The following is an 18901-nucleotide window of genomic DNA, read 5'->3' as shown; positions in this document are numbered from 1 at the left end:
TAACACATATGGCGTTCGGTGCGACTTGGACCAGAAGTGTGTGCGCACCTCGGACGCCATTTTGGACCTCAAAAAGCACTTGTAAAAATGGGTGCTACGGATCCGAAATTTGTGCCCAAATACTTTATTTATCTTTTACGCCTCTCTTCAAAACTTCTTTTTCTTAATTATGATTATAAAACAAATTTTTCTCTCCCTTCCCACAGTTCTTGCTGTAGCTGTCAGGGAAACACTTTGAGGGACTTTTTCCCCCACTGTCAGTGACCAGAATCTGATTACATGGTTATTGTGATTGATAGAGAGATCAGTTGTGTTTCAAATCCTAAAATTTAGTTTTTAAATAAAAAAGAACTTGCATTTATTTATATAGTACCTTTCACAACCTCAAGACATCCAAAAGCACTTTGCAGTTAATTAAGTACTTTTAAATCTTAGTCACTGTAATATCATAGGCAGTCCCTCGAAACAAGTATGACTTGCTTCCATGCCAAAAAGGGGATGAGTTCACAGGTGATTCAATGAAGGACCTAATATTCCAGATCCTGAACTACATCCTGAAGGGTGGAAGATGCCCGTGCGTGGATTTTTTTAATGTGGGGTGGCCGTTGCAAACCAGCCACCACACGGGCTTGACAAAGCTAGGTCTTGGTCCAGTGGCAAGGGTTAACCAAGACGACTGGAGATCAGCTATGCTGCACGGGCCTAGTATGCACACATATCGCAGTGTGGGCTGGTCCGTGCTGCCCCTGGTCCCTCGCCTCTTCTGGGCCCTGAACTCGCGCCTCTCCTGCGGCTCGATCACATCCCTCTACAATCTCTCGCCGCTCCTTTGCCCCAACCTCGCCGCTCCTGCTGTATCTGCCCACGCTCCAATCACCGACTTGGACCTTGGTCCTCCTGCACCAGCTCGCGCTGCTCCCACTACACACACAGTTGGTTTCCTCGCTTGGAGTGAAGCTTGGAGCTTGCAGCTTGTAGAAAGAGCTCTCTCTTCCTCTCGCTCCACCAAGATCGATGTACCAGAGGAAGAGGCCGCACTACTGCAGAAGAAGCCGCCGATGCTGAAAACCAGGCAGTGACTTCCCACGACTGAGTCACTAATAATGTAGTCACTGTAATTACGTAGCGAAATGCAACAGACATTTTGCGCATAGCAAGGTCTCTCTAACAGCAATGAGATAAATTATCAGATAATCTGTTTTAGTGATGTTGGTTGAAGGATAATCGTTGGCTAGGACACCAGGAGAACTCTTCTGCTTTTCTTCGCGTAGTAGCATTAATCTATCTGAGAGAGCACAAGGAGCCTCCATTTAATGTCTTATCCAGAAGATGGCATCTCCAATCGTGAAGCACTCTCTCAGTCCTTCAATGAAGTTTCAGTTTAATGATGTGCCCCAGTCTCTAGCGTGGGGCTGGAACCCATGACCTTCTGACTTATGGATGAGAGTGCTACCACTGAACCAAGGCTGACGCTTAATGTCTTGTTTTGAGATGTGGTTGCTACTTTAAATGTTTGCTGTAACAGGCAGTTGAGCTGAATACACATATACACAATATCCATGGCTTTATATATTTACTTGGGCGTATTCATATACAAATATGTTTTGATTGCAAAGTAAATAGAAACCACTTAATACAGACTGCTTACTTTATTTGGAAAACAAAGAGCTTAGTAACATATTTAAATTGATTTGGGTTTGTCATCTAGGTGGAATTCAGGATACTATCACTAACTTGATAAACTTTGATCAAATGTGGAAATCATCTTTTGATCTTCTGTATCTCAAGTTTGAACTTCAAAGAGTATTAGACGATTCTTGAGCAATGTGTTACTATTACAGTAGTTGTTTTGAGCCCATTGGCATGGAAGCTGGAGGCTCCATGGTGGTTGCATAAAACCTCATGTATAAGTTTTATGTCATGGGTACTGATACAGGTTTTATACTTTTAAGAGTTGGTGAATTGATGCATGTTTTGTTATTTTTATATCTTCAACAAACCATGGGCTCAATTTTTCCCGGTCATTTGCGCCATTTTTTTTGCATGTTTTCCCCCTGCGATCAGCGCCTGCGTAACTGACTTAGTTACTGTAGAGTATGTAGGCACCTTTAGGGTTGGAGAGAGGCCTACAAAAGGCCGCGAGAGGTGTCGGGAGGTGCGTCGGAGAGACGTGAGTCCGGGGTCGGAGAGAGGCCTACAAAAGGCCGCGAGAGGCGTCGGGAGGTGCGTCGGAGAGACGTGTGTCCGGGGTCGGAGAGAGGCCTACAAAAGGCCGCGAGAGGCGTCGGGAGGTGCGTCGACGAGACGTGAGTCCGGGGTCGGAGAGAGGCCTACAAAAGACCGCGAGAGGCGACGGGAGGTGCGTCAGAGAGACGTGAGTCCAGGGTCGGCGAGAGACCTACAAAAGGTCGAGAGGTGCGTCGGAGAGGCGTGAGTCCGGGGATCGGAGAGGCCTATAAAGGCCGCGAGTTCAGCAGTCGGGAGGTTCGTCGCTGAGTCCAGGGTCGGCGAGAGGCCTAAAAAGCCCATGAGGTGGGGAGGTGCGTCGGAGAGGCGTGAGTCCGGGGTCGGCGAGAGGCCTATCAAGGCCCAGCTTGTGCAGCTACAGGGAGAGGGCAAAAAAGTAGTAGAAAGAAATAGAAAGGTGACGTCACAGCCAAGGCGGTAAGTGATTGGCTGGTGATTGGTAAGTAGTTTTTCTTTTTTCTCTTCTATAACAGTGAGTAACTTTTAGCATTGTTGTTGCCAATTTAAGTTAATCTAAGGGTTAAGTCATGGCAGGAGAGCTCGGACACGTGTTATGCTCCTTCTGTACTATGTGGGAAATCAGGGACGCCTGAAGGTGGATTCACTCTGGAGCATCCACGATGCTGAGAATGACGTGAATAGCACGTTTAGTGGGTTGGTCTTACCGTAGGGAAAGGGTCCACAGCCAGATAGGGAATGGAAGACCAGCAGGAAGAGCATTGCAAGGAAGGTAGTGCAGGGGTCCCCTGTGGTCATCCCCCTGCAAAACAGATACACCGCTTTGAGTACTGTTGAGGGAAATGACTCATAAGGGGGGAGCAACAGCAGCCAAGTTCATGGCACCGTAGCTGGCTCTGCTGCACAGGAGGGCAGGAAAAAGAGTGGGAGAGCGATAGTGATAGGGGATTCAATTGTAAGGGGAATAGATGGGCGTTTCTGCGGCCGCAACCGAGACTCCAGGATGGTATGTTGCCTCCCTGGTGCAAGGGTCAAGGATGTCTTGGAGCGGGTGCAGGACATTCTGAAAAGGGAGGGTGAACAGCCAGTTGTCGTGGTACAAATTGGTACTAATGATATAGGTAAAAAAAGGGATGAGGTCCTACGAAACGAATTTAAGGAGCTAGGAGCTAAATTAAAAGGTAGGACCTCAAAAGTAGTAATCTCGGGATTGCTACCAGTGCCACATGCTAGTCAGAGTAGGAATCGTAGGATAGCTCAGATGAATACGTGGCTTGAGCAGTGGTGCAGCAGGGAGGGATTCAAATTCCTGGGGCATTGGAACCGGTTCTGGGGAGGTGGGACCAGTACAAACCGGACGGTCTGCACCTAGACAGGACCGGAACCAATGTCCTAGGAGTGTTTGCTAGTACTGTTGGGGAGGAGTTAAACTAATATGGCAGGGAGATGGGAATCAATGCAGGGAGACAGAGGGAAACAAAATGGAGACAGAAGCAAAAGACAGAAAGGGGATGAGTAAAAGTGGAGGGCAGAAAACAAAAAGGGCCACTTTGCAGCAAAATTCTAAAGGGTCAAAGTGTGTTAAAAAGGCAAGCCTGAAGGCTCTGTGTCTCAATGCAATGCGAGGAGCATTCGGAATAAGGTGGACGAATTAACTGTGCAGATAGCAGTTAACAGATACGATGTGGTTGGCATCACGGAGACATGGCTCCAGGGTGACCATAGCTGGGAACTCAACATCCAAGGGTATTCAACATTTGGGAAGGATAGACAGAAAGGAAAAGGAGGCGGGGTGGCGGGGATCAAGGGGTATGGAGAGAAAGCAGGAATGGGGTACTGAAGTTGCTTGTTCAGCTATGAACTTATTGAATGGCGGTGCAGGCTCCAAGGGCCGAATGGCCTACTCCTGCACCTATTTTCTATGTTTCTATGTAGTAATGACTCCACGAGGCAGGGTATGGTGCTTAAACTCTGCAGACTTACAGTCCTTTATTAGCAACTCCTGAGTGTCAACAACAAGCTGTGTGTTCCTTTTTATACTGGGTTACCTGCCGTGTGCAGGCAACCCCTGGATCTCCAGCAACAGCACCCTCTAGTGTACCGGTAAGGTGTGTACAGTACAAGGGATACATTCAATGTTGCATACAGTGTTACAGACATCACACAGTAAACAGGCATGCATACACAACAATACTCCCCCCTGAGCATTTTTCATATCTTAGTTGTCATGACCAGGGGAGGTGATCAGTGGTGGGCTATGGGAGGTTGTGGTGAGGGTTGTGTGGTTGCCAGGTGTGACTCCTGTGCTTGAGGCTGGCCTCGTACGTTTCTCCTCCCTCACACACAAACCAAGTGGGTGTTACTGTTGTGGGATCCCTCGGGGAGGTAGCCACGGCAGCAGTGGGTGGTGTGTATACACTGTGATGTGGATAGTTGTGGGGTGGTGGGCAGGGCCACAAGACTGGGTGGGCCCTTTGTCCACCAATGGGGATGAGACTCAGGTCATCCCAGGGTTTGCCAGGGAATCTGGACGGTATTGGCCTCATGCTTCTGGTGTTGGCCTGGTGGCCAAGGGCTGTAGGGCTGGGCTGGTGCCAGTTGCCATTGGTGGTGGCTGGGCTGCCCATTGACCACTGTCCCTGTAGTGGGTCTGCTCCCACTGCTTGTGTGTGTGTCCTGCAAGGGGCATCACATTTGTTCCAACGGTCCAGGCTACATGGTCACGTAACCTGCTGGACCTGGGGGTCTCCCACAGAGGGATTCCATTGGCATTAGTATGGTCCCTGTAGGACCCAATGTCCTTTGACAGTGTCCTACCGGTATACATGACACCTTGGCTCTGATCACACATAGTCAAGCCTGCATTATACATTCTCGCCTTTGCATCACTTTTGGGTGTCCTGGTTTCAACAGACATGGTTACATTAGGCATTTCACAATCTCTATCATTATTGTTAAGCATAATACACTTGTTCTTAACCTTACTGACACCTGCATTCATCTCATTAGTCACATTAGTTAAACCAGCATTACAACTCACGGTTACATTGCATACATTTTCATACTTGCACCCTTTCATTGCATCTTTAGCTTTAAAGTCCGTGTACTCAAATAGTTGGAACATCCCCTTTAAATTTTTTTTGTTACCGGTGTCCTTTAAGGGAGCTTTCAAATCCGATTGGCCGCTCGATGTCACATGATGCTCCTCCATGTTGACTCGCATTTTGAATGCAGGTCTGCTGCTTGGTGTGCTGCAGCCATTTTGTGGTGCTCCTTTCTTCCACGTTCTTGTGGTGCTGCAGCCATTTTGTGGTCTTGTTGCAGGCAGGCTGTGCTGCTCTTTTCTTCCACATGCTTGTGGTGCTGCAGTCATTCTGTGGTCTTGCAGGCAGGCTGTGGTGCTCTTTTCTTCCACAGCATCATTTCGCCTGATGTGGACTCAGTTCGTCCAATTCCTGCCCAGCAGCGTGGGACCATCGCTGGCTACAATCCACAAGGGGAGTTTGTGCAACGCGCCGCCCTGGGAGACCTAGACGTCTACACTGCCAATGATTTGGATTTTACTTTTGGTGTAGGTGAGCAACTTTGCCTGGACAGGAGATAGTTTTGGTCGAGTGGCAGGATTCCTCCAAATTTTTTCAAAGGTCTTTTGGCTCATCACAGACTGGCTCGCCCCTGTATCGATCTCCATGGAGACTGGGACCCCGTCGATGTCCACTTCCATTATCCACGGAGAACTTCCGGTGGAGCAGGTAAAGATTCCATACTCCTCTCCCAGGGTTAGAGCAGCTACATCTTCATCTGTGTCGGAGCCCCGGTGATTAGTCAACTCATCAGAGACACAGTGAGTACAGCCTTTTCTGCACATTCTCTGAAGGTGCTCTTTTTCTTTGCAGCCTTTGCATGCATAGTCTTTGTAGCAGCACTGGTGGACCCTGTGGTTTCCTCCACAGCACCAGCACGGGGCCATCCAGTTTGCCCCATGTGGCGGACTCAGGGTTGCGGGACTCGGGGCAGTATTTCTGCCTTTAGAAGTGTCCATGCGGTGCACTGCGCTCGCCGGTTTAGAGTCCTGGGTCAGTATTCGCCTGAAGTCGGTGGCCGAAACTATGTAGGCCTGGCTCACTTGAATTGCTTTCTGCAGGGTAACCGTAATGTCAGCTGAGAGCAATTTGTGTAGGAGGCCTTCATGGCCGATTCCAATGACAAATATGTCCCTTAGTGCTTCATTAAGGTGGCCGCCAAACTCACATGGTGCAGCTAGTCTTCTTAAATGTTCAGCTTACTTGGCAATTTCTTGGCCCTCAGGTCGGCGGTAAGTGTAGAACCGGTGCCTGGCTGTGAGGATGCTTTCTTTCAGTTTTAGTTGTTCCTGTATGATTGTTACAAGTTCCTCATAGCTCTTGATGGTTGTCTTCTCCGGGGCTAACAAGTCCCTGACGAGACCATAGATGGTGGGCCCACAACTGCTAAGTAGGATGGCCCTGCTTTTGTTCGGTAGCATGGCCGGTGTGTCCCCGTCCAGGTCGTTGGCTGTGAAGAAGTGTTCCAATCTTTCCACAAAAGTGTCCCAATTCTCCCCCTCTGTAAATTGCTGAAAGTTGCTGATGTTAGACACGTTGAGCGTGTAGTTCGTGATCCCGTATTCCCGTCGCCTGTTGTAGTGTATGCAGGCACCTTTAGTAATGACTCCACGAGGCAGGGTATGGTGCTTAAACTCTGCAGGCTTGCAGTCCTTTATTAGCAACTCCTGAGTGCCAACACCAAGCTGTGTGTTCCTTTTTATACTGGGTTACCTGCCGTGTGCAGGCAACCCCTGGGTCTCCAGCAACAGCACCCTCTAGTGTACCGGTAAGGTGTGTACAGTACAAGGGTACATTCAATGTTGCATACAGTGTTACAGACATCACACAGTCAACAGACATGCATACACAACAGTTACGATTTTTCTATGTCGTTTTATTTGCATGTCTGCGCTGGTTTTTATAATTTTTCGCAGTTTGGCCAACATTTTTTCTTCCTAGGTTGGCATATCTGGCCACTCCCGAAAAACCTTCTGGGAACTTAAGAAAACCAGCGCACATTGAGAAATTGATGCTGAAAGACACCATTCTTTTTAAATCAAAGATTTTGGAGGGAGTCAAGAACACTGTAAAAATCAATAATATAGTTCAACTTTTTTTTACCCTTCAATGTAGTAAATGTAAATTTGTTGGATTTCAGAATTTTTTTACTCATTCACGCCACCACCGAACGTCTTGAAGCATTGTAGGAGGGTCGTATCTTTGTCCGACAGAATCGGCCCCGCGCCCAGACACGGGCTCAGGGCTCGGCCAGAAAACAAGTCATGGGCAGGGGGTGGGGGGGAGGGAGAACGAGGTGCCGATCAGAAGGCTTCTGAAGACCACAATGGGTGGGGGGAAGAGAGAAGGGGAGAAGTCACAAGACTGCAATTAGCTAAGGGGAGTGGGGGGGGGGGGGGGAGGAGAGAGGAGGTCACAAGACCTTGGGTGTGGTCCATCCATACAGACCTTGGGGAGAGAGAGAACTGCAAACCTGTTCTGCCTAGTTTCCTGCCATTTTGAGCTTCTTTCAAAGGTTACATTTAAATATGGGGGGCAATACTGAAAATGCCACACCTTGTGCGAGCCTTCTGCATCATGGTGCTACGTAGAAGACAATTGATTCGACGTCATTGCATCAGGAACATCAGAGCCCATAGGGTGCTGGGCAGGAGACCTTACCCACCTCGGGTATATTGAGACAGGCGTTCGTACCTCCACCTGAGTGATACAGACTATGTCAGAAGGTTGTGTTTCTGCAAAGAAGTTGTAACTGAGATCTGTGAGTTGGTCAAAGCAGACCTGCAACCTAGAAGCATCAGGAGGACTGCTTAGTCAGTTGAAGTGAAGATTACAGCTGCACTTTCACTCTATGCCTCTGGCTCGTTTCAAACTACAACTTGGGATGTGTGTGCCATCTCTCAAAATGCAACACATGTTGCATTCGCCAGGTGATGGCTACATTGTATGCGCGGAGGAATGACTTCATAAAGTTCCCCATGACTGCCCAAGCAATCCATGACAGGGCTGTGGGCTTCTCCAGGATTGCTGGCTTCCCAAAGGTACAGGGCTGCATTGATTGTATCCATGCCGCCTTACGAGCACCTTTGGAGGATTCCAAGATGTACAGGAACAGAAAAGGCTTCCACTCCATTAATGTACAGTTCGTGTGTGATGACATGCATCGCATGATGCCAGTCGATGCAAGATACCCTGGCAGCACCCATGATGCATTCATCCTACGCGAGAGCGTTATATCTGCCATGTTTCAGCAGCAGCCAGACGGGCGGAGCTGGCTTATTAGGAGACAAAAAGGTACGGCCACGCCACCTGGCTAATGACGCCCCGAAGCGTAACCCGGACGGAAGCTGACCGTAAATACAACATGTCATACATTGCGACGCGCAGCATGATAGAGAGGACCATTGGCATCTTGAAACAGCATTTCCGATTTCTGGACCATTCCGGAGGCTACTTGCTGTACTCCCCTGAGATTGTCGGTCAGTTCACTGTTGTATGCTGCATGCTGCATAATTTAGCCATCATGAGGCAGCAGAACCTGGTAGTGGAAGACCCACCTGCGGTGAGAGTGGCTGATAATGATGTGGAAGACGCAGATGACGAGCAGGAGGAGGACGACGAAGATGAGGAAGCCATGCAAGTACCTGAGGCTGGAGCACGACAGCGGAAGAGGGCGGGCCATCGTGCCCCTTTAACGATTGCTCGAGCCTTGTGCTAGCAATTCATCCATGAACACTTTACTAATGCCTGTGGGCTCAGCGATAACTATTCCACATGGACCATGTTTATTGTTTGGAGCTGTTCCATAATGTTGTGTTGTGTTAATGGAACAAGTAATGGAAATGATTCAGTTTTAATGCAAAATATATTTTATTCAAAAATTTAACAAACCGTTCTTTTGAACTTAACTTTAATAAAATTATTCTTGTAACAAACTTTACTTTAAGAGCACTCTTTAAGATCACTTAAAAGCTTTAAGATCACTTACAAACTTTTAAACTTGTAAATTTACATAACTTACAACAAACTTTTAATTTGAGAACAGTTACAACAGTAACAACAATAATAATAACAACAGCAAAGAAAGGCTGCACCCACCCATCTCTCCTCCACCTTATTCTAAGACCACTCGCTGCACTTGGTTTTGGACTCTCCACCACCCCTGCCCGCAGGCGGTGGCGCAGTGTTTCTGGGCAAGGTACCAAGCTTATTCTTTCTAAGATCTCGGGTAGTGCGCACCTGTTGAGGGGGTGTGGAGGGCACCGACCGGTAGCAGGCAGTAGGTTGGAGGGCCCGGCTTTGGGCCCTCTGTTTCTATGTCAGTGACAGTGTTTATACTATCTCTGACATTCCCTCCCTCATGGCCACTATTCCCTCACTGATGTTCCCGGACATCATTCCCATTTCTCGTGTCATTGCTGTTACTTCTCCCGACAGTCCCGCTACCTCATCACTCACCCCACTGATGCCGTCCAGGAGTGATTGGGTAAGGTCAATGCTCTCCGCATTCAATGCCATCATCTGAACCACATCTGTTAGATCCTGCATCTCAGGAGAGTGCGGTCGAGCTCTCCTTCCCCTCCTCCCCACGGGTTTGCCTTGCTGAACCTCACCACTGGAACCCACAGCCTGGGACGGTGGGGCCCTGGGTGTGCCTCACTGCACTACACCACTGGGACCCACAACCTCGGAAGGTGGGCAACCTTGGAATATCCCACCAGCACTCAAACCACTAATCACGGAAGGGGCTGTCACCGCAATGAGCGGCACCTCCTCCAAAGTCAGTAAAACAGTCAGGGCTTCATCAGCTCCATCGCCTCACCCTCACCCTCACCCTCATGTTCTTGGTCTGGAGGGTTGGATTGGAAGATGTTCTCTTCAGTCTCACCTGCGTCTGAATCATCTTCTGCATTGTCAGGGTTGGCCTTAAGTTCTGCAAAATATAACCGAACAGTCAAATGGTTAGCAGCAGAGAAGGGGGCAGGGTGGCATGAGTCGGCTTACACATCGCAGGCCAGGCAGCAGGCTGATTTGAAGGACCACGATGAATTTGCAGGACATATCCTCTTCCTCGAGTGTGGGCCCAGCTTGTGCTTTTCTCCAGGCAGGACCCATCAAAGCAGTGATCCTCTCTTCCAAGTGTGTCAGTAGGTGCAGATTTGCCGGGCCTCCTCCTGTACGAGTTCTTTCCCTTTTATTATGTACCACCTTCCTCTGCAAAGATGAAAACCTAAATTTTTAAAGAGGGTGTCTTTCTGATGGGTGGGACATATAGATGGTCACATTTACAATTGCAATTCCATTGAATAAATGAAAATATTACTTACACTAACTACTTGACCAAGGTCCTGCCTCTTTTTACACTGGCCTCCAGATCTCGTGGTGGTCACCATTGCACAGTAATCTTCTGCAACTTGGTTCTAGTGTGTGTTAATTTCTTTGGGCCCAAGTTTCCACATGATAAAAAACGGGCGCCCCTCCGAGCTGGGCGCCCGTTTTTCGCGCGTAAAACGGCGCCTAAAAAAATAATCGCGATTCTGGAGCGTTCTGCAGCTCCTTGTCTGCCTGTCGTGGCGCCCAGGGGGGCGGAGCCTACACTCGCGCCGATTTTGTAAGTGGGAGGGGGCGGGTACTATTTAAATTAGTTTTTTTCCTGCCGGCAACACTGCACGTGCGCGTTGGAGCGTTCGCGCACGCGCAGTGTGAAAAAAAACATTGGCACTCGGCCATTTTTGTAGTTCAGCACTTGCAGCCTTCTCACTGTCTCCTCCCCCCCCCCACCCCCCCGCGGGAAGAACGGGCGCCTCCCCCCCACCCCCCCGTGGGAAAAAACGGGTGCCTCCTACCCCCCCCCCCACACAGGAAGAACGGGCACCTCCCTCCCCCCCGCGGGAAAGAACGGGCGCCTCCTCCCTCCCCCCCCCCCCCCGCGGGAAGAATGGGCGCCTCCTCCCCCCCCCCCCCCCCGCGGGAAGAACGGGCGCCTCAGGCTGACTGCAGCATTCTCCGTGCCTGAAGCACTTTCACACAGGTAGAAAGATGGTTTATTTAATCTTTCCTTTGCTTATAAATGTTTATTCAGGTTGGATTTATTTGTATAATATTTGTAGAAGTATAAATAAGGATTTATTGTAGAATTTAATGACTTCCCTTCCCCCCCCCCCCCCCACCCCCTCGTTCTGGACGCCTAATTTGTAACCTGCGCCTGATTTTTTAATGTGCAGAACAGGTTTTTTCAGTTCTACAAAAATCTTCACTTGCTCCATTCTAACTTAGTTTGGAGTACGTTTTCACTGTGGAAACTTTGAAATCAGGCGTCAGTGGCCGGACACGCCCCCTTTTGAAGAAAAAATTCTGTTCCAAAGTAGAACTGTTCTACCTGACTAGAACTGCAGAAAAAAAAATGTGGAGAATTGCGATTTCTAAGATAGTCCGTTCTCCATCAGTTGCTCCTAAAAATCAGGCGCAAATCATGTGGAAACTTGGGCCCTTTGGGTGGAACTTTTATGTGACCTCTGCTGGTGTCCAGCTCTTGCCATCTGGTCTCAATCACACTTCTTCCTGTAAGAAATTCTTGGCCCTTGCACTGCGTTGCATCTTGTACTGCTGCAGCTGCGATTTTTCCAATGCTCTCACAGAGCACTCCTCACGCACACAACTGGCTCTTTAAAAATGGCCGATTGCCAACTCGGAGCTGTACTGCGCATGCGCGTCCCTTGCAACAACGTCAGAAAAGTAACTTTTTTCCTGCACATGTGCAGTAGGTGCGTCATCGTTTTTCAGCGCAGACAGCAGGCTCCACCCCCCGAGGCGACTGGACACGCTGCGCGGTGCCAAATTCGAATTATACATTGGGGAAACTTTGGCAAGTTATTTCTGGCCTAGAAAAATGGGCGTAACTCTGGCAATACACCAGAAAACAGGTTTGGGCAAAATTGAGCGCCATAAGTTAAATGTTCTGTAATTAAACTAAATTTTCTGCATTGATTTTCTAATGCTGTTTCCTTTTAATTAATCTGTGTTGTAGTTAATAGCCTAAGTTACACATTCAAGGAATATAGGAACACGAGTAGGCCATTCGGTCAGTTGAGCCTGCTCCACCACTCAATTGGATCACTGCTGATCTGAACCACAACTCAATTTACCTGCTCCATATTCCTTTATACCATTACCTAACAAAAAATCTATCCTATTCAGTATTGAAAGCTTAAATTGTCCTGGCATCCACAGCCTTTCGGGGTAGAAAATTACAGATTTCTACTATCCTTTGTGTGAAAAAATGCTTCCTGATTTCCCTCCTAAAAGGTGATTTAAAGATTATGTCCACTCGTTCCTGATTCACCCACCAGAGGAAATAATTTCTCTGTATCTACTCTATTGAATCCTTCTAACATTTTAAACAATGATCGGATCACTCCTCAATCTCCTATACTCAAGTGAATACAAGCCAAGTTTATGCAAACTGTCCTAATTTAACCCCCTAAACCCTACAATCATTCTGATAGTGTATTTATTGTTCTGCTATCCAAATACTTGGAGGACATGTGTCAATTGAATGACCTAATTATAATTACAAGTGTTTCTGTTCAATCTCCACGTTACTAGATATCATTCATAGTAAGTAATACTCCAGGAGCAAGAGCTTACTTAGAGGTGTGGTCTTTGGTGCTGAACATGAGAAAAATATCTGGTGAAGCTACTAAGGGAAACATTTGTTCACCATAGTCCTGGCTGGTTAACTGATTTTGACACAATATCTGGGGCCAGAGTGGGGTCACCTCATAAACTTTTGCTTCTGAATGTAGTGCAAATGTCAGTCCCTTCAGCAACACAAAACCCCTATGCTGCTCAACAACATGAATTCAACATTTTTATTTAATAGGGTAAGTTGTATAAAAAAAAAATGAAATTTTAAATTTTTTTCCCACCACTTGTGCCTCAGTTCCGAAACTTTCTGCCTCGGTTTACAATCCGCTCTGGGTTTTAAATACATCTGTAATACTAGAATTTTTTTCAAAAACACATAGCATATCGCCCATGGAGATGCCCTCTGGGTATTATAATTCTACAGAAGCAGTGAAAACTGCAACTCGCACATTGCACTAATTTCTCATGCACAAGATTTTCCACAGGTGCAAGAACTCTTCAATCCTTTCTTATCATCATAGGTGGCCTCCTCGAACGAGGATGACTTGCTTCCACGAGTTCACAGGTGGAGTTCCAGTCTTGAACTCCAATTAAGGGGGTGGAAGATGCCTGTGCATGAATTTTTTTAATGTGTGGTAACCATTGCACACCACCAGCCACCACACGGGCTTGACAGAGCTAGGCCTTTATCCAGTGGCAAGGGTTAACCAGGACGACTGGAGACCTGCTCTGCTGCACGGACCTAGTGCGCACACTTATCGGTGGGCTGGCCCATGCTGCCCCTAGGCCCTCGGCTCTTCTGGGCCCCGTACCCTCATTTGCCGCACCTCCGCCACTTAAGAGCGGTGAGAGATCGTGGCGGAGGAGCAGCAGAGGTGAGGTGAATGTTTGGCGGAGGAGCGGCGAGAGATCATGGCAGAGATGCGGTGAATGTTTGTGGCGGAGGAGCTGCGAGAATCCTTTCTACCTTGTTATGTAACATGAGTTGTCTGATGTAGTGTGTGGGCTTATGATTCCATAAGAGCAGGATATAAGCAGCTCCTATGTTGCATCCCTATTTCTGCAACACATGCACAGCGAGAAAATTCCAGCACCCATGCCCAGGTAAAACTTCTAACTCTGGCCTCAGGCTCAAGATAAATAGCAGGCCTATATAGGGGAACCTTCTGACATTGATTTTGCGAGCAATGTTACTGATATTTTTTTAATGTGCTATGTTACAAATGTTATTTTTAGTTGTATATTATCACTTGAGTGAAGAAAAATAGCAGCTGAAAAAATCTGATTAAATTATTTGATCAGTTTTGTGTTACTTGCTGCTTAGTGAATGATTGCTTTGAAAACAATTACTGATGTGATTGCCTACATTTCTGCTGCGTACTCATTCCTTATTGATAGTTACTGATGGAATTGAACCATTTTTGATGTATTCACGTTTAATCAATTGGATATTTGATTGGCTGAAATTAAATTGATCAAATTATCAATTACTAATTTTTGCTCCACGATGTGTAATACCCTGAAATGTGATACTTTTGAGGTGCAACATGGCTGATATGCACGAAATGCAAAACTTTTAATAATGTTGCTTCTAATTAATGTTTTCATTCTTTAGGAAATCTAAAGATGTACCTTTATTACCATCCCTTGATTATGAGAAGTTGAAGAATGATTTGACTTGTGAAAATGATCGACTTAAGGCGCTTCTTTTACAAGCACTGCGTTGGGTATGTGTGAAATTGTTTGTTTAACTTTGGGGGTTAATCTTTTTATAGCCTCAATTATTATTTTTTTGCTTTTGCTATTTGGCTTGAAAACAGTGTGATGATACATTGTTTCCTGTCTATACCATATATTCTGAATGTAGATAATAATCCAATATGTACAGTAGTTGTTTAGAGTTCTCAGAATTGCTCAGATTTAATTTTGCATGTACCCTCTTCTGAAGGGTACATTTCATAATGCCTCCTCTTTATATCACCATTGCCAGAAAGATTCTGTCCCCCACTCCCCACCCCAGTTTTCTGGCTTCCTTTCTTGAAGGTAGTGACTTCTGCTAGGGAATGGTTTTTGACAGATTCCAGCAGCCCTTTAATACCTTACCCAAATATCTATTCTTCATGTGTGAGCCTATACAATGAGTATTGTCTGGCTGTTTGACTGTGAAGGAGTGTACACCACACTATGTACCTACTGAGCTATTGAGGGACATCTGGTTGGCTCTTAAAACCTCTGTTCTATAAAGAATGATTTGACTTCACAATCTGGTTCTTGTTAAAACCAATTTCTCTCTCTCTTCCCCTTCATTCCTCTTCTGAAAGAACTAACGTCTTGCTGGAGCTACAATTTTGTCCCAACAGCAATAGCCAGGGAGCATAGACTTAAAGTAGTTGGGAGAAGGATCAGAGGGGAGATGAGGGAAAGAATTTTCATTCATAGGGTGGTGGGGGTCTGGAACTCACTGCCTGAAAGGGTGGGAGAGGCAGAAACCCTCATCACATGTAAAAAGAGCCGTGACCTACAGGGCTATGGACCTAGTGCTGGAAGGTGGGATTTGGCTAGGTAGCTCTTTCGACCGGCACGGACTCGTTGGGCCTAATGGCCACCTTCTGTGTCGTAATTTTTCTATGATTCTATAACTTATTCGTGGGCTATAACAGTTCAACTGCAGTGAGTGTTACAGTGAACCATGCCTGATGTTATCCTCCTCTGACATCCATAGAGGTTTACTTCCAGAACATTTTGGACAATAGCAATCTGGAGCCTTGGCCAGTTGTCCCCAGCCTAATCTGAGGTGCTGAGGCCAATTTTATGATCCCTACTTGAAGTTTTGCACCATCTGAATTACCCGGAACAAGCAGCCAAGGAACTAGAGGCACTGATATGGGTATTTTGGTGGGAGTTCAATATTAATGGCTTTTGACTTGGAGGATGTTCTGCCTCATTCATAACTTGATGCCAGACATACAGCCTGACAATACACAGATAATAGTGGTGGAAATGTAGAACTGGATGTCTTCAGTCTACAAATAGAAGCAGACCCCAAGGCTATGGATAATGGTGCTGAGGATGACATCTAAATAAGAGGTAGGTGTTCTGAAGGTACTTGTGTTGGTAGATGTGCCGGCTCTGTTAGGAAAAATAGGAGTGGAACCAGATGAAGACGGTCCACCCATCACGCATCATGGACAAAAGGTAATGGAAGAGGCTGGGGTGTGACTGCTTTAAATGCCATGGAGAAGATGAGGAAAGATATTTGTTGCAGCTACAGAGTGCCATTAGTGACTTTGACCACAGTCACTAGGTTGCAGCTAGACTGAAGGGAACCAAGTACAGAATTGTGGGAAAATGACTACAGAGCTACATAGTGACAAAGCACTCAAAGACCCTAAAGAGGTAATGGAGGTTGGAGATGGGTTGGTCGTTAAAGGGGACTTGGGGTAGAAGGTGGGATTTTTGGCTGTTTTTAACGGATGAGGATTGATGTCTGTGCAAAGGTAGCCATTAACAATGTCAGGGACTCCTGGGGCAAGGAAAAGTAATTGGGTGACTATGATTTTGGTGGGCAGCAGAAGGGGCTCTTATAGACGAGATTAACCTAGAAAAGGCTTAGGTGAAATATAGGACACATTCAAAGTGTAGGTGTGTGCAATGGGATGAGAAAGGAGCAATGAGGGGTCAAGCAGAAAAAGTGGTAGAGGCACTTGTCTGGATAGTTACAGCCTTGGAGGTGCAAAAATCTAGAAACCCCTTGCACTTGGCATTGGAAGGAGGAGTCTGGGATTAGCATGGTGAAGTCAGATCTACTGCTGAGAATTCAGACCAAACGTGTGTCAGTTGAGCTCAAGGCGGCAGCTCTCAAACTAGAGGGAGTGGAGATAGGAATTATACCAGGGGTGGGAGAGCATGAGTGACTTGATGGGGAGGAGGGCAGGAGGAGATGGGAGTTAACAATATATCAGAGCTGGATGGAAAGCAGCCAGTCAGGAGATAGGTATTTGTTCATTGAAACAACCTGTGAACTCATCCTTTTTTGGCATGGAAGCAAGTCATCCTCATTTCGAGGGACTGCCTATGATGATGATGACTTGAGTGCATGCAAGAGGACACAGTGGAAGCGCCATATTTGCAGGAACTATAAACTACTACTACTTGCAAAGCTTGTGACTGATCAAATTTTTACCGTCACCAAAAATCGACCTTCATCAATCCACTGCAGATTCCAGAAATTTTTTGTTAATTTATTTGTGGCCAACTTTAAATTAATATTTCATATCAACATGAGAGTGAATTGGAATGCCAATAGTATCAAAGTGATATTGTTGGTATTCTGACAGATGAAAGAATATGAAGATTTTGTTAATAGGTATGGTGCAGAATTACAGATTACTATAATATCATTTTTTTGACTCCCATAGCGGCTGACACAGTCGCATCCTGGAGAACAAAGGGATACAGTCCTTCAGGCTTACATTAGCAATGATCTGCTGGAATGTCACAATAAGAACCAGGTTCGTTGGTTTTATTCTTTAAACTAACAATACTTCTGAATCAAAAAGCTTTGGTGTTTGAGCTCCAAGACAGATATTTCATAAGAACATAAGAATATAAGAAATAGGAACAGGAGTAGGCCATAGGGCCCCATGAGCTGCTCCGCCATTCAATAAGATCATAGCTGATCTGATCATGGACTCAGCTCCACTTCCCCGCCCGCTCCCCAAAACCCCTTATTCCCTTATCGTTTAAGAAACTGGCTATTTGTGTCTTAAATTTATTCAATGTCCCAGCTTCCACAGCTCTCTAAGGCAGCGAATACCATAGATTTACAACCTTCTGAGAGAAGAAATTTCTCCTCGTCTCTGTTTTAAAGGGGCGGCCCCTTATTCTAAGATCATGCCCTCTAGTTCTAGTCTCCCCTATCAGTGGAAACATCCTCTCTACATCCACCTTGTCAAGCCCCCTCATAATCTTATACATTTCGATAAGATCATCTCTCATTCTTCTGAATTCCAATGAATAGAGGCCCAACCTACTCAACCTTTCCTCATAAGTCAACCCCCTCATCCCCAGAATCAATCTAGTGAATCTTCTCTGAACAGCCTCCAAAGCAAGTATATCCTTTTGTAAATATGGAAACCAAAACCACACACAGTATTCCAGGTGTGGCCTCACCAATAGCTTATATAGTTGTAGCAAGACTTTCCTGCTTTTATACTCCATCTCCTTTGCAAAAAAGGCCAAGATACCATTGGCCTTCCTGATCACTTGCTGTATCTGCATACTATCCTTTTGTGTTTCATGCACAAGTACCCCCAGGTCTCGCTGTACTGCAGCACTTTGCAATCTTTCTCCATTTAAATAATAACTTGCTCTTTGATTTTTTTCTGCCAAAGTGCATGACCTACACTTTCCAACATTATACTCCGTCTGCCAAATTTTTGCCCACTGACTTAGCCTGTCTATGTCCTTTTGCAGATTTTTTGTGTCCTTCTCACTCATTGCTTTTCTTCCCATCTTTGTATCGTCAGCAAACTTGGCTACGTTACATTCAGTCCCTTCTTCCAAGTCGTTAATATAGATTATAAATAGTTGGGGGTCCAAGTACTGATCCCTGCGGCACCCCACTAATTACTGGTTGCCAACCAGAAAATGAAGCATTTATCCTGACTCCATAGTTTTGGAAGTCTTTGTTATACAAGGTTGTTTTTTTTAAATATTTGATGGGGGAACCATCTTAGAAGGTAATTCTAAAATGGTAATGTCGCAGTTATGTTACTGAATATGAGTTCAAATCTCACCATGGCAGTTTGAGAATATGAATTCCGTTTAAAAAAAAATGAAATCTGGAAATAAAAGATGATCATGATTGTTGTAAAAATCAAACTAGTTTACTAATATCTTTTAGGGAAGTTGTTTTGAGTCTAGGACTAGTGTTGGATAATTACTTCCTATACCTTTTTAATTTG

General features: G+C 46.1%; 1 protein-coding gene across 6 annotated transcripts in view; it reads left to right on the top strand.

The window, feature by feature from the left end:
• Positions 1 to 18901, top strand: part of LOC139265897 (lisH domain-containing protein ARMC9) — a 182921-nt gene that overhangs the window by 106064 nt on the left and 57956 nt on the right. For all 6 annotated transcript variants that reach the window (XM_070883456.1, XM_070883460.1, XM_070883459.1 and 3 more), the window contains 2 exons: positions 14551 to 14662; positions 17354 to 17446. In XM_070883456.1, the coding sequence (XP_070739557.1) occupies positions 14551 to 14662; positions 17354 to 17446 (205 nt within the window). The remainder of the gene's footprint in view (positions 1 to 14550; positions 14663 to 17353; positions 17447 to 18901) is intronic.

Source organism: Pristiophorus japonicus, chromosome 6 (genome assembly GCF_044704955.1).
Source record: "Pristiophorus japonicus isolate sPriJap1 chromosome 6, sPriJap1.hap1, whole genome shotgun sequence".
NCBI lineage: Eukaryota > Metazoa > Chordata > Chondrichthyes > Pristiophoridae > Pristiophorus > Pristiophorus japonicus.
The sequence above is the reverse complement of the archived record's forward strand: the minus strand, read 5'-3'. Positions and strand labels throughout refer to the sequence as shown.